This window comes from Vulpes vulpes, chromosome 1 (genome assembly GCF_048418805.1).
Source record: "Vulpes vulpes isolate BD-2025 chromosome 1, VulVul3, whole genome shotgun sequence".
In the NCBI taxonomy this organism is placed as follows: Eukaryota; Metazoa; Chordata; class Mammalia; order Carnivora; family Canidae; genus Vulpes; species Vulpes vulpes.
The window spans coordinates 140,377,525-140,403,294 of NC_132780.1; the positions used below are offsets into that span (position 1 = coordinate 140,377,525).

Consider the following 25,770-nt stretch of genomic DNA (forward strand, 5'->3'; position numbering starts at 1 on the left):
CTCTGCCTTCTACTCAGGGCATGATCCCAGTCCAGGGATCAAGTCCCACAACGGGCTCTCTATAAGGAGCCTGCTTCTCCCTCTATATCTTCACCTCTCTGTGTCTCTCATGAATAAATAAATAAAATCTTAAAAAAAAAAATTGGATGCTCAACTGACTGAGCCTCCCAGAAAATATTTTTTAAATGTCTGATTGTAGTTCCTGGAGGTACTTCTAATCTTAAATTTGAACTTGCCCAATTCCACTTTTTTTTAAAGATTTTGTTTGGTTTTGTGTTGTGTGTGTGTGTGTGTGTGTGTGTGTGTGTGTGTGTGTGTGTTTGAGAGCACACAGGCCTGCTTGAGGTGAGGACAGAGGGAGAGGGAGAAAATCTTAAGCAGACTCCATGCTGAGCATGGGTCCTGACTCGAGGCTCAATCTCACAACCCTGAGATCACAACTGAGCCAAAATCAAGAGTTGGGCCAACTGAGCCACTCAGGCAGACCTCTACCTTATTTATTTTTTAAGTAATCTCTATGCCCAACATGGGGCTAAAATTCACAACCCCAAATCAAGTCACATGCTCCACTGAGTTAGCCAGGTTCCTGGTCTAGTTCCAGATCTCTCTCTCTCTCTCTCTCTTTTTAAGATTTTATTTATTTATTCATGAGAGACAGAGACACAGGCAGAGGGAGAAACAGGCCTCATGCAGGGAGCCCGATGTGGGACTCGATCCCGGGACCCCAGGATCACCCTCTGGGCCCAAGGCAGGCACTAAACCGCTGAGCCACCCAGGGATCCCCATAGTTTCAGATCTTTAAAAGAGCATGTAAGAATGTACTAGGGACCTGAATTCACATGGATGAAAGTTCCCATTGGGTAGTTCTGAACTGTATTATGTGGCTCTGTCCCTTGCTTCCCAGAGGGACCGAGAACTGGGAGGATGGTGGGGTGAGTCCAAAAAGGATATGCCTGTTTTACATAGGCAAGTTCTAGGTCTCAGGACTACAGTGCTCCTGTAGTTCAGCACTAATGTAGACACAAATATCCATCCACAAATAAATATCCTTTCTTCCCAGGCTTTTCCCCCAGCAAATAATGGTTGGCATGCAGTCACCTTCATACTACTTTGAATTGTCGTTAATCGTTGGGAGCCAAATACTATTTCTATAAGATAGGAGCAATGTCTGTTGCCTTTACTTCCATATCTCTTGCTCACTCTTCAACCATTATAATCTTCCTTCTACTTCTCTAAAACTTTCCTTTAGAGATCACCTACAACTTTAGAATCGAAGTGGTGTCGTTTGATCTTTATCTTAATCATTCCCTGGAATCCAGTACTATTGAGCAATCCTCTTTTACTTCCTTTGCCATTAGGACACCAGTTTTCTACCTATATCTCTGATGGCTTCAGAAGTCATCTTCAACTCCTCCCTTTCCCTTACCGTCTTCCCCACAATCCAGTGAGTCACCAAATCCTGTTGATTCTACACATTTCCCAATTTTGTCTTTTCTTTTCCCTGCCATGGACTTTGTCTTTTAACATTGCTCTTCTAGTCAAGAGCCACAGGCTTTTTCTTGAGCTTTCTCCAGTTTCTTCATATAGTCCATCGTCTAATGGAGTCCACTTTCTGAAACACATTCCTCCAGCCACCTCTAGGGTTGTGAAATTTATTGCATTGTATCTTAAGCATCTGTTTATACAAGCCTGTGAACTTCACCAGACAACTCCCTGAGGGCAGGAAATGATCTTATCCATTAGGATACTGGCTTGAGCAGGATGGAGGTAAGGGATGGTATATCCTAAAATATTCCAACAAAGAGGTAGTTTTTTCCACTGTATTCCCAAGTGTTCCAATTTGCTGGTTCCACAATCCCAGGACACATGCAATAGGAATGGGGACCCTCTTTCCAAAATTGTAACAAATCCAGGATTTTCGTCTCAATCTCACCAAGGTCCCAGCTAGCCAGCCTTCCCCTTTGATTCTCTGCAAGCCCCATTTAGGAAACGGATGCCCTGGAGGACTCTTGGGAGCTCTCTCCACCAACTTTGCATATGCAATTAGTGCTAAGTTACCCTGATGAAGAAAGGAACCCTTCATTTTAGGGCTACTCTCCTTCCATTCGTACTGGGCGAAGGAGCAGAGCGGGTAAAGAGTGAGAGCCACTTTAGAAAGGAAGGGGCTGCAAAGAATGGCCGAGGCCGACGCACACCAGACGCCGGGAGTGCGGCACTGAGTGCTAAGCTTGAGCTTCCCCTTATCCCCGCCTCCCTCATTGAGCTCGACCCACTTTAGGGCGGGACCTCCCACTTCAGCCAATTCTGGGAGACGAACCCTGGCGGTTTGTACTCTTCCTTTCCAATGAGAAAAAAAGGAAGCAGCTTGGCCCCAATAGCCAATCCGAGGAGGCGGCGCCTGGTTGTCAGGCAGGTTTGTAAGAGTTCGGGCCAATTGGAGGCGCAGACACCACTCGACCCGGGCGCAGCGCGCAGGCGGTGGCGAAGAGACGCCGAGCGGGCCGAGTGCGGCCGAGCAAAGCCGGAGCCGGAGCGGGGCCGCAGGAGCCGGGCTGGGTCCGGACGGGCCGAGATGCCCTATAAACTGAAGAAGGAGAAGGTGAGCGTGGTCCCTTCCTCGCGCCTCCGCCTCGGGGCCTGCGCGGAGCTCTGGGAGAGGCCGAGCCAGGCCCGGGACAGCCCCAGTCTGACCCTCTCGTCCGGCCCCCGCAGGACTCCCGGGGCCAGCCCTCCGCCCCTGCTGCTGGCCGCACCCCCGGTCAGTGCGGCAGCTGGGAAGGCTCCCTCACCTTGCCCGGGATGGAGTCCCCACGTACACCTCCCTCCTTTCCTCCCTTCACCTACCCCCGGCCCTGGGTAACCACCTCCCTCCACATCTGCCCCACTCACAGGTCACTCCCCTGCTTTTTCTTACCCTCTATCCTCCCCCCCCCCCAACCGTTTACCCGTTTGGGACAGCCCTTCATCTGAGACTGCACCTCCCTCCAGCCCACCTCCCCCCGCCCCCCATTGCGCGCAGCCCCTACTCTTCTCTTCTTACGCCTCGGCCTGGGCCCGGGCCCGGGCCGGCCTCCTCCACCGTCCCCTACAGCCCCTTCTCCCTCCCCGCCAAGCTCCTTGACCTAGAACTGCTCTGCCTTCTCTCTCCTCCACCAAATCTGGCCTAGGCCCCTCCCTCTAGTTCTTCCTCCACACACAAACTTGTAAGCCAGGACACAGCCCTTCCTTCTGTTGATGGAACCTCAGAACGCCAATGCTGAAAGGGACCTCTGAGCGCATTCAGTGCAATCCTTAGTGATACAGATGAGGAGACTGAGGCCCCGACAGGGGAAGGGACTTGGCCAAGGTCACACAGCCTGCTTGGAGGCCCAGCTGAAATATCAGGTCTCTTGACTTAAAGGCCTCCCTAACAGGCATCAACCGACTTGCAGGTTCATACTAAATCAGTTACCTTTCCTAGTCTGAGCAAGCTCCTCCCTTTATTCCTAATCTTAGGATAACCTTTGCATTTTTCCAATTTTGCACTAGTACTGGATTCCTGCCTTCCTTGGGCCACACCATCCTCAAATCGGGAATCTGCCCTTACTATCAGATTAGATTTCTTTCTTACCCCAAAGGCCAGCCATCCCCAGACACCCTTGACTTTGTCATGGTGTCCTGATACGGGCTGTTTCTTGATGTTACCTTCTTTCCCTTCCTCTTCTACCTCTGTACTGCCTTCCCGTGTTCTTCATCCCTGCCTTTCTCTACCTTCTATTCCTGCTGTTGCTGAGGTCTGACTCAGAGGTGTGGTTCCTTTGAGGTACAGACTCACACAGAGGATGCTAGGATACCAGTTCCAGCCTCCCCCAGCTTCTCCTCTCCTGGGGTTGGCCCCTCGTAAGGGCTGGTTCTGGCCTGGCACTCTGCTCTGCTCACCCACTTTCTGACCCCAGAAGTGTCTTGCTTTCATTTGCCCTCTGATGGGCTGGGTTGCTGGGCTGCCATCTCTGACCTTATCAGTTCAATTCTTTATCTTGGAGCATTCAGGGATTTGTCAGGCAGTTCTGATACTGGGTTATCCCCAAAACTTCACAGGGTCAGAGGTTCTGAGTGTAGGGTTGGTGACGGTGTACTGGGCACTGAAGCTCCTGGATCCTGGGCTGGGCAGGTTGGTGTGCTCCAGTCAGGCCCTGTGTCCTTGGGGACTGGGCCTGCTGTGGTGATTTGAACAGCTTAGCTGTGAATGATGCCCACACAAGTCAGCTATACCAGAGGCTGAGGGGCTCCTTCAAGGAGTGTGGAAGGGTATGGAATTCGGGGGAGCCAGTGGGGTCCCCACCTAGCTTTCTTGATGAAACAGGTGCCATCTCATCTTCCAAAAAGCCTCCTTCTACTAGATGATTGAGAAGAAAAATTCTTAGACTTGCTAGAACCATAGGTATATGACCATAATATTTGAGAAAGAATATTAGAAGCATTGGGGTGCATGGAGCCAGGCATCTTTGATTCCTTTAAGGTTTAACTTTCGGCTTTGGATTTCTGGTTGCATTTGGCCTCCTTCAACGGTTAACAAGTCCTGAGGGGGAAGAGGGGTGACAGTGTGACTGAGGTTTCCCTGGATGGGGTGGGAGCAGAGAGGAGGGTGGGTGGAGGATCTTTATTTTGCATCCGTCATCTCTCCCCGTTTTCATCTCTGTTCAACCTGGTCTTGGCCATCCTTCACAACCTTCTCCCTGAAGCCTTTCCTGAACCCTCAGGAGCGAGGTCTCCCTCCTCCCCTGGATTTGCAGACCACCTAAAAGGTCACTTATGGTCCTTTTGTACTCCCTTGGACTGGACTGACTTGTGGACAAATCTTTTCTTCCCCCTTGAGATTACAACTAAGCTCCATTTTGGTTTGGCATCTTCCTTGCACACAGTAGGCACTCAGTAGATGGGTGCTGAGTCAGTCCCTTGCGGGGATTTGCTCCCTCCTCTTCCTGAATGTCCTGCTCTGGGACTTACCTCTTTTAGGTTTCCAAGCAGTGTACCCCTGCTCCGTTCTACTTTCTTCTTGTTTTTAATAATAGTAATAACACTAACAGTGGGATTTTCCGTGTGCAGGACCATGTGCTAAACGGAAGTAGGTAATGTGATTGTTGTCACTTAAAAGATGAGGACTGAGGCTCAGAGAGGCTAGTTAACTTGCTTACGATTATGGAGCTAGTAATAGTTGGGCCCAAAACAGTGTGGGCTCCAAACCACAGTGCTGGATGGCACTCGACTCCTGGGCTGCTCTGGGGTGTGCGGTGGTGTGTGCACTTCACCTGTTCTGCAGAGCTAGGGAGCGAGGGTGGTGGGTGCGGTTTCCCCCACGCCCACACACCCAGGCAGCTGGGATCTCTCTCAGGCACACTCCCTGAGACATAGGTTTGAGTGCTTTAGGGCTGGTGGAGGGGTAGTCAAGGGAGAAGGAGCTTGCAGTCCAGCAGAGATGGAACACATACAAAGATGGATCAGCTTTATCCAAGGGGCCCATGTCTGGGGAATGTGTGGTCACTGCAGGCTCTGAGCCATACTCCTTGGCCCCTCAGCGAGGGGTTTGGTGTGCTCAGCCTGGTGAGTGGACAGTGGGAATGGTGCTTAGCCCAAAGAAGGAGCATCTTGTGACACCTGGAGCTGCTTCACACCTGAGAAGGGCTCTCTTCCTCCCTGCCCTCTCCTCCAGCCCACCCAGAGCTCTGTTCCCCCAGAAATCCTTGTGCGCCCATAGCCACTATGACTTAACATTTGTCACTGAAGGGGCTCTGGGGCCATCGAATGGCAGAATGTCGGAGCCGGAAGTGACTTCCAAGGTCCTCCGACCAAGTCTTCTTTTACGGCTTGAATCCCTTTCTGCTTGTCCTTTAAAGGGGTCAGGAATGCTCCTTTGCTTGAAGGCTCTTGGGACTGGGGAGCTTGCAGCCCCACAAGGCAGCCAGTTGCTGTGCTGCTGTTCTAGGAGAAAATTCTTCCTTGTTTGGAGCCTCAGCCTGTTTTCCTGCCACTCTAGCCCATGGCTCCTGGGCCTCTGGATCCACATAGGGCAAGTTGCATCTTTAGTCCACATGGAGCTCTTCATTTATTCGGTAAAACCCTCTCTTGCTCGCCCACCACCAGGACTCCTCCCTTCCATTGTTAGCCATCTCAGCCTTGCAGCTGTTGCTCTCAGGACAGGCTTTTTGAATCCACTCCCAGTATGGGTTGTATTTCTCCAGAAGAAAACCTAGGATTTGCCTTTGTCCCTCCCAAAGTCTGATTGATGCTCACGACTGAGCCAGATCCTCCCAAGTAGCTGCACGAAGTGCCAAGGACAGGGGCGCTTCCTTGTCCCCCAGTGCCAAGCACTCCACACTCCGTCTGTTAACCTGGATGGAAGGTCATGGGTGCTGTGGCAACCCTGGCACATGGATGATTTGTGTTGAGCTTGCAATCAGACCTAAATCCCCAAGTCTTTTTCACATTTTCCCTGTCCTGTCCCCGTGCAGTTGCTTTTTTTGGCCCAAGGCATAGGAAGAGACACTGGGCAGGCCGGAGCTCTGAGCCAGCGGCCCGGTTCCCGAGGGAGACTTCAGACTAGCGCTCATCTTTGTAGCCATTCAGGGTCTTACCCTTATCCCTGTCCCTGTGCTTGTCCGCCAGGGCTTTCTCAGGATGGGTCTTAAACCTGATCATTCCAGTAGCACCCTCTAGTCTGGGTGTTATTTGTAATTTCCCCAAAAGGCTTCCAGGCCTTTGCAGATGACCTTGGGGGAGAGTGGTGACTCCCTCTCCTCCAGTATGAGAGCCTTAGGTACCCCCTTGCCTGCTCTAGCCAGAAGCCAGTCTGAGTAGCATGTTCCATGGTGCCTCCCCTTAAAGCTCCTCTCCCTAATTCTTGACAGAGACACCCCCCCCCCCCCCCCCAGATCCTAACTCATACACCAGCCATGTCAGGTGACAGAGCATTATCTTTCTTGATTGTTGTGTCTTCAAGATGTCTTCCTGACCAGGTTCCAGACTGTTTGCAGGGACTGACTCTCCCTTGTGTACTCCAAGCTCTCCTCCCCCAGGCTAGGTATAAGGTAGATGCTCAGTGATTATGATTGATTGATTGATTCAATTGGACAGAGATAATTAAAACACAGACCTAAGGGGTCTAGAGGAAGACTCTCCCTTCCCCTGGCATCTGCTAACTACCTCCATCTTTCCTCTTCAGGAGCCCCCCAAACTCGCCAAAGGCACGGCCAAGCCCAGCAGCTCGGGCAAGGATGGTGGAGGCGAGAGCACCGATGAGGTAATGAAAATGGGCACAGCCCTAATTACTGTGCAGGCACCAGCTCAAAGTACTTGCTGGCTAGTGGGGTGAGGGATCCCAGGGGGCCAGAAGTTAGCCCGACAGAAGGGAAGGGGACTTCCCCAGCCTGAGAGGGGCTTGGACAGCCCAGCCAGGTAGCTGCCCTCAGGCAGCCTCCCCGCTTTGGCTGGTGTAGAGCAAACAGAGATTCTGCAGGTGTTCCAGACCGCCCAGCAATTCCTGTGAAAGTCATTTCTCCATCTACCAACTTTGAGTGATGAGAATTCCTTTGTCCCTAGGGCAAAAAGCTAGGGGTACCAGGTGCTAGGGAGAAGGGAAAGAGTACATGGGCACCCAGGGTGGGTGTGAGTGGCTTTAGCCCGGCCCGTATAGGGCAGAGGGTGGGGAATGACTGGTGTCCCTGAATGTGGCAGGCAGGCTGGGCCCACTGCCCTTGGTTCTGATTATGGGGAGCTCCAAAAGGACAATCATGAGCAGAGGTCAGCACAGCTTGGCAGTCTAGGGCTATAAAGCAATAAATGGCAAGCAAAGAGAGCACTGGAGGGTGGAGAGGTTTAAGTCCACAGTATGTCCAGGAGTTTGGGAGTGTACTCAGTGGGATGCTCAAGACGGTGGCCCATCCTATGAACATGTTGAGCAAGCTTCTTGGTTACTTAGAAACTGATGGTCCTGAACAATTCAGAGGGATGGAGGACAGCAGGAAATAGCTCTCTAATTATGGGCAGAGCTTGTGGGTTTTTTGGGAAGAAGAGATCGATTAACAAGTGTTTGGGGTTAACCCTGGATTTAGATTTTTCTAGGTCTACTTCTGGTCCCTATCACCCCTCTAAAGAGATACAAGCACTTTTCACACTTTTGACCATCGTTTTAGGACTCACTTAAGTAATCAAAAGAAGCAGGATAGGTTTTTCCCCATTTTACAGATATGGAAGTTGAGGATCACAGAAGATGAATTCCTCCTTCCTCTGCACTGACACAGTAATCCAAACATGTCTATAGGATAGACCTACACTTAGTGGTGTAACTATCTGTCCAACATGTGTTTCTCCCCACCAGACTGTGGATTCCAAGGGAAGGAGCTGGGTATGCTGGAGCTGGTTCATTGCGTTTTCCCTGCACCTGTATGCTCATGCTCATGCACTTGGTTCTTTTTTAGAGGCAGGGTTTTTTTTTTTTTTTCTTTTTTTTTTTTTCTGTCTTTCTTTCTTTAAAGCAATCTCTACACCCAACCTGGGGCTCAAACTTATGACCCCCAAGATCAGGAGTCAAATGCTCTGCTGACTGAGCCAGCCAGGTGCCCCTCACACACTTGGTTCTTAATAAATCATCAGTGCTCCTGGGAAACACTCCCTCTGGGCTCAGTCTCCCCTGTAGGAATGGTGACATCTGTGAGACCCACAGGGAAGGTGGCTGGGAGCTGGCAACTGACATTCAAAGCAGCAAGAGAGACTTAGAAACAGGATTTAAAGGGAAAGAAATGAATAGTCAGGGGGCTGTTCTCATCATTTGCCTAACTAACTCCTACTTGTTCAGTTACTAGGTAGATTGATCTCTTGTCCTAAAAGCAGCCTTCCTTGGCCACCTCCCCTTTCCTCCCTGCCAGGACGTGGTTGGGGCTCCTGCTATTTGCCCTTCTGGCACCTAGTCACACCCCACAGCAGTGTTTAATCCCAGCTGTAATCAAATAATTTGATATGAATTCGTTGTTTATCAGTTTTTACTTTTTTTTTTAAAGATTTTATTTATTTATTTTCATGAGAGACCCAGAGAGAGGCAGAGACACAGGCAGAGGGAGAAACAGGCTCTAGGGATCCCTGGGTGGCGCAGCGGTTTGGCGCCTGCCTTTGGCCCAGGGCGCGATCCTGGAGACCCGGGATTGAATCCCACATCAGGCTTCCGGTGCATGGGGCCTGCTTCTCCCTCCGCCTGTGTCTCTGCCTCTCTCTCTCTCTCTCTCTCTCTCTCTGTGACTATCATAAAAAAAAAAAAAAAAAAAAAGAAACAGGTTCCACATAGGGAGCCCAACACAGGACTCGATCCTGGGACTGCAGGATCACGCTCTGGGCTGAAGGCAGGCGCTAAACTGCTGAGCCACCCAGGTGTCCAGGTGCCCCAGTTTTGACTCTTGTGTTAGCATGTGGGTTCTGTGAGCCTCCCCTTCAATGCTGAAGGGCCTGGCACTCTAGAGGTATCAGTATTTGAATGCATTAATGACCATAAAGCAAACCAGTCAACTTCAAAAGAGTGGTGGAAGTAACCTTAGAGTCTAACCTTCTGCTTTCATAGGTAGGAAAATGAAAGCCCAAACAAGGTAAGAAATATGCTGAGACCAACTGCTGGGATTTCTCCACTGCCTTTCTAGACACATTGGTTAAAGGCAGTGGATTGATATAAGGCCTTTGACAAAGGAGAGTGTTGAGTTCACCTTAGGCTCTGTTCTGTGAAGTGTTGCTCAGGGCTCACCTATGTGAGGCAGCGACAGGAATTCTGCATGATTTTCCAGACGTGCACCCTGGTGGCCCCAGGCAGAGGAATGATGGGAAAGTTGGGGGCTGGGCTCAGGTCATCGAGAGCTGTTTGGCACAATCCTTTCCTTGCTTTTTCTAGTCCAGAATTTAGAGGCTCTTCTAACCAGATTTACCCTCCATCATGCATTTGTTAGAGCCTTTTCAATTGATCCTAATAATTATAGCAGCCACCATTTATTTTATTGAGCAGCTACCTGTGTGTTAGTTTCCTAGAGCAGCCATAACAAACAATCACAGACTAGGTGACTTAAAATAACTGAGATTTATTCCCTCACAATTCTAGAGGCCAGAAATCTGAAATCGATATGTCAGCAGGCCATGTCCCTCTGAGGTTCTAGGGAAGACTCTCTCCCATGCCTCTCTCTCCAGCTTCTGGTGGTCTTCACCAATCCTTGGTGTTCCTTGGCTTATGGATACCTCACTCCAATCTCCTCCTCTGTCTTTACACGAGGTTCTCCCCTGTGTGTCTCTATGTCTCTATGTTCACATTTCCCTGTTCTTTTTTTTTTTCAAGCTTTATTTATTCATTTGAGAAAGAGAGAGAGTAAGAGCAGGGGGAAGGGCAGAAGGAGACAAGCAGACTCCCAGTTGAGTGGGTAGCCCGACTTGGGGCTGGATCCCAGGACCCTGAGATCATGACCTGAGCCAAAACCAAGAGTCAGATGCTTATTGACTGAGCCACCCAGGAGCTCCTGCATTTTCCTCTTCTTAGGAGGACACTATCCATATGGGGTTTAAGGCCCACCCTAATTTGATTGTGTCTGTAAAGACTCTTTCCAACTAAGGTCACATTCACAGGTGTCGGGTTGACTTGATTTTGAGGATGGACACCATTCAGCTTACCAGACTCTGTCCTAAGACCTTTGCTTGCATTTAGTCTTTTAATCTCATTTAATCTAGACAACACTCCCCTGAGGTCATTCCATTATCGTCATCATCCCCATTTCACAGATGAAATTGAGGCTTAGTGATGTTACATAGCTTGTACTCAGCCAGTAAACAGTTGAGTTGGAATGCAATCCAGTGTGGTGTGGCTCAGGAGCCAATTCTCCTGTGTTCTTAATGATATGATACACTGGGTCTGTGATTTTTGAAGAGTCTTAGAGTGGAAAGGAGCCTTGAGAGATTAGGTCAGACTCACTGTTGACCCACTACTGTAGGCAACGGTCCTTCCTGGTCTGTCTCTGGAGGAAGCAGCTCACTGCCCTGGACTCTGTACTGTGCCCTGTCCTGAGTTCTGGGTGCAGGGGACAGAGGGAGGAAGAAATGATCCCAGTCTCACCCACTTCAGCCTGTCCTCCCAGTAGCCAGAATTATTACCCTAAAGACTTGTTTTTGTCTTATTGATCCTCTACTTAAAAAGCTCTGTTGACATCTCATGGCTTATAGGTTAAAATTCAGACTCCCACTCTGGACCCCTGTGAGCTGGCTCTACCCCATTCTTCCACTATCCATCCTGGTTTCTCACGCTGCTGGACTTCCATCTTCTGATACAAACCCTTTTCTGACTCTGGGCCCTTATGGGTGAGATTCCATTGGTGTGGCCTGTTTACTTTTCTGCTATGTTTCTTTGCCTGCTTAGCTCATGTTTGTCCTTTGAGAGCCAAATCAAAAGTCACCCCTTCAGGGGGCGCCTGGGTGGCTTGTGGTTGAGTGTCTGCCTTCAGCTCAGGTCATGATCCCGGGGTCCTGGGATCAAGTCCTGCATTGGGCTCACCATGAGGAGCCTGCTTCTCCCTCTGCCTGTGTCTCTGCCTCTCTCTCTCTGTGTCTCTCATGAATAAATAAATAAAATCTTAAAAAAAAAAAAAAAAAGAAGTCACCCCTTCAGAAGTGTCTTCACTAATTGTTCAGCCAGCGTTTCTGTTCCTCAGCAGCATTCTCTGTTTCTTTATTTCCCTGGTACCAAGAGCTGCCTGCCTGTTAGTCTTGCCCATTGAACTGTGAGCTCTTTGAGGGCAGGGGCCACATTTTAATCACTAACATGATTTAATCACTAACATTTAATCACTAGCATGATGTTTTAGTCAATAAATGAAGGAAGAAAATAATGAAACACAACTAGATAGAGCTCTGAGATGTCAGGAGAGGAGAGAATACTTCTGTGATCTTGGGGGTTTTAACTAAAATGATCTTTTTTTAAGATTTTATTTATTAATCATTAGAGACACACACAGAGAGAGGCAGAGACACAGGCAGAGGGGGAAGCAGGCTCAATGCAGGGAGCTCGATGTGGGACTCGATCCCGGGACCCCAGGATCATGCCCTGGGCCAAAGGCCGGCCCTAAACTGCTGAGCCACCCAGGGATCCCCTAAAATGATCTTTATTTGACTATTAATTAATTGAACAAAAGCTATGTTTTTTGTTTTTGTTTTTTTAGATTTTATTCATTTATTTATGAGAGACACAGGCAGAGGGAGAAGCAGGCTCCATGCAGGGAGCCCAATGTGGGACTCGATCCCAGGTCTCCAGGATCATGCCCCGGGCTGAAGACAGCACTAAACCACTGAGCCACTGGGCTGCCCACTTTTTTTTTTCTTAAACTTTTTATTTAATCTCTACACTCAATGTGGGGCTTGAACTCACAACTCTGAGATCAAGAGTCACCTGGGATCCCTTTCATCTTTTTCTTACAGTACTGTTTTTTTTTTTCTTTTCTTTTTAAGTACATTCCGATGCCCACCATGGGGCTTGAACTCAGGACCCCAAGATCAAGAGTCAGATGCTCTACCAACTGAGCCAGCCAGGTGTCCCCTTAAAATACTTTCTCTCTCTTTTTTTAAAAGATTTTATTTTTTATTTTTAAGTAATCTCTGCACCCAATGTGGGGCTCAAACTCACAACCCTGAGATCAAGAGTTGCATGCTCGGGCAGCCTGGGTGGCTCAGCAGTTTAGTGCTGCCTTCAGTCCACAATGTGATTCTGGAGACCCGGGATTGAGTCCCACATCGGGCTCCCTGCATGGAGCCTGCTTCTCCCTCTGCCTATGTCTTTGCCTCTCTCTCTCTCTTTCTCTCTCTCTGTCTCTGTCTCTGTCTCTCATGAATAAATAAGTAAAATCTTAAAAAAAAAAAAAAAAGAGTTGCATGCTCCACTGACTGAGCCAGCCAGGCGCCCCATAATACTTTGTATAGTACTTAATTTCTATCTCATACTCTAGGTTTAAATATTTAGGTGTGATTATTAATGGTGGCTATGTTAGGATCTGGTTGGACTAGGATTTATTCTGGGGCAAGTTTAGTGGCAGTCTCCTGAATGTGAGTGTGGTGCATAAATTTGAAGTCCTACTTGATTGCTAGAGGCCTGAAACTAGGAAGGCTTCTTGGAGGTGGGAGGAGTTGGCACTTCAGGCAGAGAAGATGGCCACTACAGAGTCTCATAAGTGGGACCAGGAGAACATAGTAGAGAGGGAGAGCAGGTTGACTGGGTTGCCTTTGGTCAGCGTCCCCCCATGCTGGGAGGGTTGCAGAAGGTTCCCCAGGGGACTCAGCTGCCTCCCACCTCCACCCCAGGTCAGTAGGGAAGTTATAAGCTGAAGCTTTGGGGCACCTGGGTGGCTCAGTCAGTTAAGCGTCTGACTCTTGATTTTGGCTTGGGTCGTGATCTTGGGGTGGTGGAATTGAGCCCTGCATTGAGCTCTGCGCTCAGCAAAGTCTACTTGTCTCTCTCCCTCTGCTCCTCCCCTTCTCGCATAAATAAATAAATAAATAAATAAATAAATAAATAAATAAATAAATAAATAAATAAAATCTTTAAAAAAAACAAAACTGAAGCTTTTACAGGGCACCTCCCTGGCTCAGTCAGTGAAGCATGCAACTCTTGATCTGGGGTTGTAAGTTCAAGCTCCACGTTGGATTTAGAGATTACTAAAAAATAAAATCTTAAAAAAAATGTTAAAAAAAAAACATGAAGCTTTTAGGAGAAAGTTGAACATGAAGTGAGTCGCTGGCATAGCCCCATGCCTCCCTTCTGACAAGCATGTTTCCTAATGAGGAGTGAATAGACTGGGGAATGCCTCATTGAGGCTTGGCAGCCAGGCGTTTTGCTGGCTGGACCAGCTGTCTCTCAGATGCTTCTTGTGTCTGGGCCTGGGAGCCAATGGTCCTTATAAAACCAGGGTGGCCCAGTGGGGTGGGGTGGGGCGGGGCAGGCTAAGCTCAGCTACTCTTGGGTCACCCCTGCTTTCAATGATGCAATCCTAGTGGGAAAGAGACCTTAGGCTTCAACCTATTGGTTTTTAAACTTTAATTTTTAGCCGTGGGACCCTCTGTTCTCTTAACCTTACTCGGAGAATGGTAGGGAAAGCACAGATTTGTCCATTTCTCTGTTAGCAGAGAAAATTGAGGCCTTGCTTCTCCCTTTCTGAGGTGAATGACTCCCTTCCCTGGATCTCCCCCCTAGAACGAGGTTTGTGGAGGTGTAGGGTGTCATCTTATCTGGGAGGATGGAGAGAGACATGCTCTTCCTCAGAGTTTTGTTCCTCAGCTGCCACTGAGCCCCTTGGCCTGGTATCATTAATGTTCTTCTCTCCTACTCTACCCCTGGCTGACACCATACAGTGCTCTGTTATGATGGTTCCCGACTTGGGACAGGAGATGCTTGGGCTTGGCCCCCTGTCAACCAACCACTCAGACCTTCATTGAATGCCTGTTAGGTGCCAGTGCTGAGGGGACCCAGAGGGGTGCAAACCAGGGCCCTGGCTTTCAAGGGACTTATCTAGTTGGACATGTGAACACACTAAGCAAGAGGCATCACCAGGGCTGATCACAGAACCAGTGAAACAGAAAAGTAATGTCAGGAGGTTGGGGGCGGGGACTGGACACTGAAGGCTGGAATTGAGGCGGCTTTCTGGAAGAGGGTGGGTGGGAACTTATTAAATGGATCTTGAAAGATGAAATGCTTTCTTGGGTGCCCCCCAATTGTATTTATTGTATTTATTATTATTATTTTTTTTTAGAGAGGGGGTCAGAGAGAGAGAGAGAGAGAGAGAGAGAGAGAGAGAGAGAATCTTAAGCAGGCTCCAAGCCCAGCACCAGGACCCAATGTAGGGCTTGATCCCACAACCCTGTGATCATGACCTGAGCTGAAATCAAGAGTCAGATGCTTAACTGGTTCCCTCATTTTAGACCAAGAAAGATAATGGACCCATAGGAACATTTGAGGTGTACTAGCTTCAGGAATTTCCAGGTTGCATTCCTAAAATTCAGTGATGAGAAAAAAATTAATCATGATAATCTTAGAAGACACTTGTAAAGCTTTTCTGTGAGCCGTATGGTGTTCAGTTAAATCCTTATTACAACCTTATGAGGTAGGTACTATTGCATCTCCACTTTACAGATGAGGAAACTGAGGCAGGTAGACTATTACGACTTTCTGGAGATTACTTGGCTAATAAATGACAGAGCAGGAGTCAAACCCAGGCAGTCTAGCATGGGTCTGTGCTCTTGACACTAAGCTCCACAGATGAGGGTTTGGTTGTTCCTACAACAGGGAAATGAAGGCTTGATGTAGGAGTGGGTCTGATGCACACCAATCTCTGGTCTCCCACCCTTCTGCCTCTCTACCCTGTCTCTCATCATGGTGGGATCCATCTGCCATATGCAGGAAGAGAGATCCCAGACTCCATGGTGCCTTGCACAGTCTAACCATATTCACCCTGGCTGAGTGCTGGTTGTAGCAGGAGAGGTGTGTGGCGGTTGCCCTTGCCCCATTTCCTCGCACTTCTCTAGTCAAATTAGTGTCTGGAGTGGTCATTTCAGGTGGAGGAGAGGCCCAGATGGCCAAAAAGGTAATGAGCCACATTGGACCCACCCACAGGCCTGTCCCAGGCTGGATCCAGTGCTTCTCTTCTCTCTTCTGAGTCCCAGATAGGTCACAGGCTTGACATAATTGTTTCTATAAAAAAATTCAAGCCTACAAAGCATAACATTTCTGTCCTCCTCCCTTTCCCCTATCCCAGAAGATTTCATGTTCTCTCATTCTTGTGGTAAGAAGTCAGAGTTTAGGGAGGAGGCTGGAGGAGTGGTGGGGATGGCAGGTATGAGGACAGACTTCTCCTATGGTAGGGGCACCCACCTGGCCATGGCCTCAGTCCTCTGGGGACTAGAGTTGTCCTGTGGCTCAGCCTCTGCCCTCTCCTAGCAAGTAGTTACCTGACAGTACCCATGGGTGGACAGACCTGCAAACACCTGTGCGTAGCCTTCTGAAAATGGGTTTGATGGGGTTCCAACACCCGCATCTGGGAGGAAGTAAAGAGATTGCTCTAAAAAATTAGCTGTTTTTCTCCAATTATGTAAAAAGTGTCAGCTTGTAGAAAATTTTATTTTTTATTTTTTTATTTTTTTAAAAATATTTTATTTATTTATTAATGAGAGAGAGAGAGAGAGAGAGAGGCAGAGACACAGGCAGAGGGAGAAGGAGGCTCCATGCAGGGAGCCCGACGTGGAACTTGATCCCGGGGCCCCAAGATCACGCCCTGGGCCAAAGGCAGGTGCTAAACCGCTGAGCCACCCAGGGATCCCCCTTGTAGAAAATTTTAAAAAGAAAAAAGTCATATCATTCTGCTACAATAGGAGATAGTCATGAACACGGTGGACTTGCTCTTGTTTTTTCCTTCTTAACTGGGTTTTGGGTTCTGTGCATGTGTTATAATGTGGGTGAGCTCATTTTGCATGTACAGTTTTGCATTATCCTTATTTAACTTAGCATAGGAAGCAATTTTCTGTCATTACATAGTTTTAGACTTCATTTTGTTTTATTTTAAATTTTTATCAACACGACAACATGTACATCATCCAGAAAGTCAGATACTACCCTTGGCTTTATAATGAAAAGAGCAGTCCCTGTGTAGCCTCCTACTCTCCTGCTGCTCCATGGTGACCACTTTCACCTCCCCTTTCCTTGGAAATTGACTTCTGTACTTCCAAATAAGATTCTTTTACTGCTTTTTATTTTTTCTTTAATTTTTGAGTGTTAGATAGTATCTACTGACTTTACTATGGAGAATTAAGGCCTCAGTGTCTTACATATCCAATACAGACGTCTCCTGTGCTCCCAAAATACTTATAACCAATTTTGGGCAAATTACTATGGCTGTGTAAATGTTTTCCACAGCTGAACCATGTATGATTACATTTAGTACATTGTTTTGTTTTTATTTATTTGAGAGAGAGCAAGCGTAAGCAGCGGGGAGCAGCAGGGAGAGGGAGAAGCAGACTCCCCCTGAGCAGGGAGTCCAATGGAGGGCTTGATCCCAGGCTGGGACTGTGATCTGAGCCACTCAGGTGCTCGTAATCATAGTTTCTATAAACATAATTTAAACTCCATGATTTTTCATCCATCCATCCATGAAACCTTTTTTTATATTAGGATTAAAAAAAAAAAGATTTATTTATTTATTTATTTATTTATTTATTTATTTATTTATTTGAGAGAGAGCACACGCACACCTTTCAAGGGACAGGGAAGGGCAGAGGCAGAGGGAGAGAATCTCCCCCCAAGCAGACTCCCCACTGAGCGTGAAGCTGATGTGGGGCTTGATCCCAGGACCCTGAGAAAATGAATGACCTGAGGCAAAAGCAAGGATCAGACACTCAACCGAACTTAGCCACCCAGGCACCTCTGTCGGATTTTTCTTGAGCTATATTTTTCACAGTTAAAACTACTGAGATACAAGAATGAATTTCTTTAACTTTTTTGGGGGGGAGGGGATTCTTTTACCTGAAGAATGTGATGCATTTAATGAAGCAGTAAAGTACATTAATCTCAAGTGTGCTGATTAATTACTTTTTTTTTAATTTTTTTTTTTAATTTTTATTTATTTATGATAGTCACAGAGAGAGAGAGAGGCAGAGACACAGGCAGAGGGAGAAGCAGGCTCCATGCACTGGGAGCCCGACGTGGGATTCGATCCCAGGTCTCCAGGATCGCGCCCTGGGGCAAAGGCAGGCGCCAAACCGCTGCGCCACCCAGGGATCCCTACTTTTTTTTTTTTTTTTTAAGATTTTATTTATTCATGAGAGACATGCAGAGAGAAAGAGGCAGAGACACAGACAGAGGGAGAAGCAAGCTCCATGCAGGGAGCCCGATGTGGGACTTGATCCCAGGACTCTAGGATCACGCCCTGGGCCGAAGGTGGCACTAAACCGCTGAAGCACCCAGGTTGCCCCAAATTTTTTTTTCTGCTTAATGAATTTTCACTTATGTTTCCGTTATGAACCACCTCCCAGATCCAGTCAAGATATAGAATATTTCCATTACTCAGAAGGTTCTAGGTCCCTTCTCGGTTAAGCCCACACTCCTGCCAGCCCTGTCCTGGTGAGATAGCCACTTTTCTGTTACCATCAGTCCATCAATTAGATTTGCCTGGTCATGAACTAGAAAAATATTTTGAGGACTCTTTTTTTTTTTTTTTTTAAAGATTTTATTTATTTATTCATGAGAGACATACAGAGAGAGAGGCAGAGACACACACAGGCAGAGCAAGAAGCAGGCTCCCCACAAGGAACCCGATGCAGGACTTGATCCTGGACCCCAGGATCCATGCCCTGAGCCACCTAGGTGTCCCCGTTTTGAGATCTCTTGATGCACAGGCAGTGGGCACCATTTTGGAAGACATAGCTTCTTGACCACTGTCTTCCAGGGATGATAAATCTTAGTTATCTCTGACATTGACTGGAGCTGCTCCAAGGTAGGAGACAGCTGCTTGGCTGCCAAAGCCTGTATTGGCATAGATGGACAAGGGGGTGAGCGGCGGTCCAGGGTGGGAGGCATACCTTGAGGGGCGGACTTCAAAGAACCACTTGTTTGACTAGGCCCAGCCCCAGCCGCAGCCCCAGCCCCAGCCGCAGCCTCAGCCGCAGCCCCAGCCACCATCATCCAACAAGCGTCCCAGCAATAGCACGCCACCCCCAACGCAACTCAGCAAAATCAAGTACTCTGGGGGACCCCAGATTGTCAAGAAGGAGCGACGGCAAAGTTCCTCCCGGTTCAATCTCAGCAAGAACCGGGAGTTGCAGAAGCTTCCTGCCCTGAAAGGTACTTGGAAAAGGTCCAGGGGGTTGGTGCACCAGGCCTAGGGGTCTTCAGGCATTGGCACACTGGAGGTTTGGGATATTTTGGAGCGATGGAAGTTCTAGAGAATGTGAGAAGGGAGTTCTGCTGGGGCCAGCGGTGCGAGGGGAGCAGGATGGGTCAGGGAAAGCTCTGTACGGCAAGTAGTGCGTGGTGGTGAAGGGCTGGGGAGGAGAACCTGACTGGCCTCCCCACTCCTAGATTCACCAACCCAGGAGCGGGAAGAGCTCTTTATCCAGAAGCTACGCCAGTGCTGTGTCCTCTTTGACTTCGTATCAGATCCACTCAGTGACCTCAAATTCAAGGAGGTGAAGCGGGCAGGACTCAATGAAATGGTGGAGTACATTACCCACAGCCGCGATGTTGTCACTGAGGCCATTTACCCTGAGGCGGTCACCATGGTGGGCACTGGGCAGAGGGGAAAGTGGGCAGGGATGGGCAGCTGTGGAGAAGACTGGACGGGGGCTCTCACATGGGTCCTACCCTCAGTTTTCAGTGAATCTCTTCCGGACGCTGCCACCTTCATCAAACCCCACTGGGGCCGAGTTTGACCCAGAAGAGGACGAGCCCACCCTGGAAGCTGCCTGGCCGCATCTCCAGGTATCAGAGAGACGGGCAGGCTGGCCCTGGCTGTAGGGAATGGGAAGCCCTGAGATCTGCCGCAATGTGGGGATCACCCAGTCCTTGGGAATACCCCCTAAGTGGATGCTCATTGCTCCTGACAGCTCGTGTATGAGTTTTTCTTACGTTTCCTTGAGTCTCCCGATTTCCAGCCAAACATAGCCAAGAAGTATATCGACCAGAAGTTCGTCCTTGCTGTGAGTCCCTGACACCCTGTCCTTCCCTCCTTCTAGCCCCGTGGCTCCTCCTTGTAGGCCCCACTCTCTCTCCATCTGCTGAATGTATGGGGTTTCAACTATGTCTGATACAAAGGGACTGGTGGTGGTGATGGGAGGGATAAATAAACCTCTCTGCTCTCAACAAGCTCAACAGTTAGCCTCTTCCTCGTCAGTGGGACACGTAAACGTGCATATCCAGACATCACCCTAGGGAGAGCAGTGCAAGAGAAGCACTCTGCTCTCCGAAGACTTGTCCCCACACAGCCCCATCCAGAGAGCCTCTGGGTGTTCCCTGGCTAAGACTGTGTCACCTTATGTCCCTTCCCTGGCTCCTACCTCACCACTTTTCTCCTCACCTGCTCCCAGCTCTTGGACCTGTTCGACAGTGAGGATCCTCGAGAGCGGGACTTCCTCAAGACCATCCTGCATCGTATCTATGGCAAGTTTTTGGGGCTCCGGGCTTATATCCGTAGGCAGATCAACCACATCTTCTACAGGTGAGGCCAGGAGCCAGGTTCAGGAGCAGAGCAGGCCCTGCTAAGTTGGGGTGGGGGCAGGGAGGTAAGGGAACTCTGCAGGGGGCTAGAGGGACCTCAGGGATTGTCAGGAGATCCTGTCTTTCTTCCATCAGGTTCATCTATGAGACAGAGCATCACAATGGGATCGCTGAGCTCCTGGAGATCCTTGGCAGGTGAGAGGTGGGCTGGGGGCACACATGCCTGCAGAAGGGTGGAGGGATTGGAGTACTGGCCTTGGACATGGCCCTTTGGTCCTAACAAATCTCCTGTAACTCCCAGCATCATCAACGGCTTTGCCTTGCCCCTTAAAGAAGAGCACAAGATGTTCCTCATCCGTGTCCTGCTTCCCCTTCACAAGGTCAAATCCCTGAGTGTCTACCACCCTCAGGTGAGCTGCCATCCTCCTGATGATCCCTGACTCTGGCAGCAGAAAAAAAAAAGAGAGGGAGGGAAGGTATTCCGGCTGGGATGGGGGTGGCAGGAGTGGCTGGGATAATTCTTCTTCACACCTCTTCTTCCATTCTGGGCTCCTGCTTGTGTCCCTGATGTCTCTGAGACCTGGGCCCTATACCTCACTTCCTTTCCGCCTCGACCTTTTGCAGCTGGCTTACTGTGTGGTACAGTTCCTGGAGAAGGAGAGCAGTCTCACTGAGCCGGTAACTCCCCTTCCCAGCCCCACAACACCTCTTCTTGTTGGTTAGACTTGCCAGTCTGCCTATTGAGAAATGCCATAAGCAGGTGCTCAGGAGGGATGTGGCCCAACGGCTGACACAGTTTCCTTTCTGAAGGAGAAGTAAAACCTATATATATACCTAGGCCGCAGATCCGGGTCAGAGAAACACGAGCTGTTAGGGGAGGCCACCCACACTGTGCCCACCAAGGTGGGGAGAGAGGTCAGGAAGATTTCCGGTAGAAGGCAGGTGTTTGAGTAAGCATTTTATCCCTATGGTCTCCTCTTCTCACAGGTGATTGTAGGACTTCTGAAGTTCTGGCCCAAGACTCACAGCCCCAAGGAAGTCATGTTCCTGAATGAGCTAGAGGAGATTCTGGATGTCATTGAACCTTCAGAGTTCAGCAAAGTGATGGAACCCCTCTTCCGCCAGCTTGCCAAGTGTGTCTCCAGCCCCCATTTCCAGGTGAGACTCAGATCAGCACTTCCCTCATCCCCTGCTTCCTGAGGGGGGAAAACTGAGGGTTTTCGCTGAGGGAACCATATCCCTGCTGAGTCCCACCTGTCCCCACCAGGTGGCAGAGCGTGCTCTCTATTACTGGAACAATGAGTACATCATGAGCCTGATAAGTGACAATGCTGCCCGAGTCCTCCCCATCATGTTCCCTGCACTCTACAGGAACTCCAAGAGCCACTGGAACAAGTAGGGGGGCTGGGGCTGGGCCGGGCCAGGTGGTGGGGCTCTGGTTCTGGAACCTGTGAGGGCGTGAAGCACTGAAGAGCCAGTGGCCTCATCTGGTCACTGAGCAAGGGGGCTGGTGCCCAGTGCACACAGATAGGCCCTTGAGGAACTGCCCAGGGAGAAGATAGCTATGTGAGAGATGCCTGTGGTACCATACAGCAGAGCATGGCTCGTATCCTCTTCTTATGGTCAGATAGTCTAGCTGATGTGATCTTTTTAGCATGTGCTGAATCTCAGCGTTAGAGGCTTTCCTGCTGAAAGCCAAGGGCACTGTGGTGCAGATGCTGTCCATCACGCTGCGGGGAGGCCATCAGTGTAAGCCAGAGAGTAGTAGTGGGAAGGAGGTAGGTCTTGGAGCTCAGGGGGAGGCGAAGGGTGGGCAGGCTGAGTGATGGCTGTGAGGACCCTGGAATGCTGACCTCGTCCCATGACTTGGCTAGCGAGAGAAGCTTCCACTGCAGAGCTCTGTGAACACTCTTAGCAGAGCCCCCTCTTAGGAGAGAGCAACCTGGGTCTGGGCACTGCCCTTGGAATAGGTAAGGCCTCCTACCCCTGATCCTTCTTCCCGGTGGCAGGACAATCCATGGACTGATCTACAATGCCCTGAAGCTGTTTATGGAGATGAATCAGAAGCTGTTTGATGACTGCACACAACAGTACAAGGCAGAGAAACAGAAGTGAGTGTCTCTCCACCTGGGGGCTTCCACCTTCACCCCCTGGTCCCCTTGGCTTCCCTCTCAAGCGCCCCCATCTTGTCTGTGCCCCCTCAGGGGCCGGTTCCGCATGAAGGAAAGGGAAGAGATGTGGCAAAAGATTGAGGAGCTGGCCCGACTTAACCCCCAGGTGAGGACTTTTGGCCACTGCCCTGATCTGAGGGGCCCGATTTGGCAGAGAATGGGTTTGTTTGAGGAGGAACATGGAGCAAACAGGTCCCCAGACTTCTGAGTGGCTCTCATGTCTTGCCGGTGCCCCTCCTTTCCTTGCCAGTATCCCATGTTCCGAGCTCCTCCACCACTGCCTCCCGTGTACTCCATGGAGACAGAGACCCCCACAGCAGAGGACATCCAGCTTCTGAAGAGGACAGTGGAGACAGAGGCCGTGCAGGTGGGAAGGCACAGAGGGAGTGGGGAGCAGAAATAAAAACTCTGGAGGGAAGAGGAGACGGGAGAAGCAGAGCCAGGGAATAAGGAGAGGAAACCATAGAATTTACTGGGAATTGGTCACCATTCCTCCCCTTTCTCCGTACCCACACACAGATGCTAAAGGACATCAAGAAGGAGAAGGTGCTGCTTCGGCGGAAGTCAGAGCTGCCCCAGGACGTGTACACCATCAAGGCACTGGAGGCACACAAGCGGGCGGAAGAATTCCTAACTGCCAGCCAGGAGGCTCTCTGACCCCCTCACTGTCCTACTGCAGGGCCACAGCCCACTCAGCCCTGGGACGCTGCCCTCGCCCTCCACCCTCTGCTCCCCACTGGCTGACTTGGGGCAAGGCAGTGCCTCTCTAGCTACTCTAGGGAGCGATGCGGCACTTGAAGCAGGGACCCTCACAGAGTGGCCCTTCTCCCCAAAATGTGTTCATGCCTCCCTGTGGCTCGTACAGACAGGCTGAACACTGAGGTCCTCAGTGCTCAGACAACTTGGGGATGCCTGTCCCCCTCCTGCTCCTAACCCCAAAGCTACCTGAGGCTGCTCTGAGAAATACACACAGGAATACACATGCTCCTCTTCCCCTTCCCTTCATCCTCTTTGAACTCCAGGTGTCTTTCCTTCTCTCCCTCCCCTCCAGAAGCATATAGGGAGCAGCAGGAGATTACTCTCACCAAAGTTATGTCAAGCCCCACTGGCCCCTGGAGTGAGTGGCTGGAGGGGAGCCAATCCCCAACAGGCACAAATAGGCCCCCAGCCCCAGCAGTGTGCAGGCTGATGGGGTTGAATTATTTTCTTTTATCCCCTGCCTGACCAAGACAACATGAGGTCAAAAGAGAAAAGCATAGGCTATGGACACTAGGTGATGAATATAGGGCCCAGATGGACCAAGAGAAGGGGGTGAACAAACACCCTACCTTGTGCCCTCCCTTTGGTGAGCAGCAGCCCTGGGATCACAGACATGGAAGGGACCACCCTGGGGCTGACTGCTTTCCTGTGCTGTTGGCTCCCAAAGCTAGGAGGAAACCAGGAGCAGTGCCCCAAGCATGGCTCCCCAAATACCTATTTATTTCGTTGTTTGTGCTGACGATGGGCAGGCCCCCACTTGTCCCTTTTGGACACCTTGGAGAGGCAAGGGGCTGAGGAGGGCCAGACCCAGGTTCCAGGGGCACAGGCAGTACAGCTTTTGGCTGTGTACATAGGGTGCTTTATTCTCCACAGAGTGATACATGCTAAGATGGGTTGGGCTTGGGCCGATGTCCCCATATGTACAGAACTGAATAAAGTGGGTCTCTGAGAAGAAGTCTGATTTGCCTTGATGTGGAAAGGGAGAGGAGGAAGATGGAGATGGACATTACAACCAGGGATGTGTTCAGTCCTGTGCTGGTTCTGGCCTGGAATGCAGAGAGATAAGGCAGCTCTTAGGGTAGTCACTTCCAGGCTGGGGCTCCCTGCCGAGCTTGGAGGGCCTTCTGTACCACATCTTCCCACTGGGCATCTGAGATCTCCCGAGCCCAGGCAGGAACCCCTGGTGCAGGCAGGCTTACTCCAGCCATCGTCCTTTTCACCAGCTCCACATGTTCTGAAATCACAGAGAACAGTTAGGGGATAGCAGCTAGGGAAACAGCTCCACTCCCCATTCCTTGAATTAACCCACAACCCTTGGGCCAGAAGGGTGGCCAAATCTGTTTTGTTATTTCCAGGCAAGCCTGCCTATCACCCACGTCTAGCACACTAGCTAGCATTCCACCTGGATTCTGAAGTCTGTAAAATCTTAGATTACAAAGTATTGTTTTAGGAACAGGGTATTCCTCAGTGACTTCCCTTTACTGGCTCTGACCCATCCCCTTTCCTCCATGGTTATTCCAGAATGAGAGAATGCTCTCTTTACCAGGGTCCATGGGAATAGAGCTGTGGTTGCTCAGTCCGGTAGCTCCCTCCTCCTCTTCATCCTCGCTCTCTACTGGTGGGTCTGGCAAATGAAGCCCCAGGGCCTGCAGAGCCAGAGAGGACAGTTCAGGGCCAGCCTTTCAGAGATCCCAGCTTCACCTGGCCAGAAGAGCGCCTGCACCATACCTGGATCCGATCCTGAATATCAGCAACTACATCTTCACCATCCCCCACCGGTGCCAGCTCCACCTCCTCTTGCTCAGGATCCTGGTTCAGCGGCTGATAGGAGTAGCCAGCTGGGCCTGCCCCTGTGTCCTCCTGCTCTTCCTCAGGCTCCTCGCCGCTCCAATCCCCAGTGCCTTCTGTAGGGCCCTGGTGCGGCCCCAGTTCCTCAGTCTGATTGGGGAAGATGCGCTCGGGGCCCATGGTGTCTCCCCCTAGAACTACTGCTGCCATCCGGGCAGGGGCTGCAAGATTAGGGATCGGATGAAATTAGGTCCCCCTTCAGCCTCTCATCCAGTTCCTTGTGGCCTCCTGCGTCCGCAAAACATTCAAACGCTCCCAAGCTTCCTGCACCCCACCCTCTCCTGGGCCCTGCACCTTTCAAATCGACTGTATCTTGAACCGAGACCCACCCGACTCGCTCCGCCAATTCTTAAATAACAGCTTGAACAGAGTCCACGCCACCTCCCGAAAGACGCTCGGCCCAGGACCCGCCCTCCCCAACCCCCCGACTTGGGAACTCCGGGTCGCCGAACAAGCTCCCCTAGGCAGGGCGTACCCGCCCCCTTCTCCCCTCTCCAAAGGGTTGCCTTCTGTACCGCCTGACAAACGCCCTTCAGGCCTCAGGGGCTCCCCTCCAATGGCCCCAGCTGCGGCGTCCGCCACCCGCCCCCACCGACTCTCGGCGCCGGTCTTCCCGCGCGCCTCACCCGCTCGGAGCCCGCGGCCAAACCCGCACCTTCACTTCCGGCGGGGCAGGACGTACGGGGGCGCCGGGTCCTCCCGCCCCGCCCCGTGCTCCTGATTGACGCGAACGAGGACGCGGAGTACGCCCCTTGCCCC

The 25,770-nt window shown here is 50.4% G+C and overlaps 2 protein-coding genes across 4 annotated transcripts; one reads left to right on the forward strand and one right to left on the reverse strand.

Annotated features, from left to right (window-relative positions):
- The first annotated feature begins 2,385 nt into the window (after nt 1–2,385).
- Nucleotides 2,386–24,115, forward strand: PPP2R5D (protein phosphatase 2 regulatory subunit B'delta). Its single transcript, XM_025990930.2, has 16 exons — nt 2,386–2,599; nt 7,199–7,276; nt 18,640–18,862; nt 19,100–19,299; nt 19,388–19,498; nt 19,624–19,716; nt 20,104–20,234; nt 20,369–20,428; nt 20,535–20,643; nt 20,858–20,911; nt 21,221–21,391; nt 21,501–21,628; nt 22,243–22,344; nt 22,438–22,510; nt 22,655–22,771; nt 22,924–24,115. Exons 1-16 carry the CDS (start codon nt 2,573–2,575, stop codon nt 23,059–23,061), a joined length of 1,815 nt encoding a protein of 604 aa, XP_025846715.1. The 5' UTR covers nt 2,386–2,572; the 3' UTR covers nt 23,062–24,115.
- On the reverse strand, nt 24,000–25,767 carry MEA1 (male-enhanced antigen 1). Of its 3 annotated transcripts, none has more exons than XM_025990935.2 (4): nt 25,667–25,767; nt 24,892–25,172; nt 24,707–24,809; nt 24,000–24,397 (listed from the first exon to the last, which is right to left on the reverse strand). In XM_025990935.2, the coding sequence occupies exons 2-4, from the start codon at nt 25,159–25,161 to the stop codon at nt 24,246–24,248; spliced, it is 525 nt and encodes a 174-aa protein (XP_025846720.2). In that variant the 5' UTR covers nt 25,162–25,172; nt 25,667–25,767; the 3' UTR covers nt 24,000–24,245. The 3 variants fall into 3 exon arrangements, with proteins under 3 accessions (XP_025846720.2, XP_025846718.2, XP_025846719.2); XM_025990933.2 differs by having other exon boundaries at nt 25,638–25,739; XM_025990934.2 differs by lacking the exon at nt 25,667–25,767 and adding an exon at nt 25,527–25,658.
- Nucleotides 25,768–25,770: the final 3 nt, after the last annotated feature.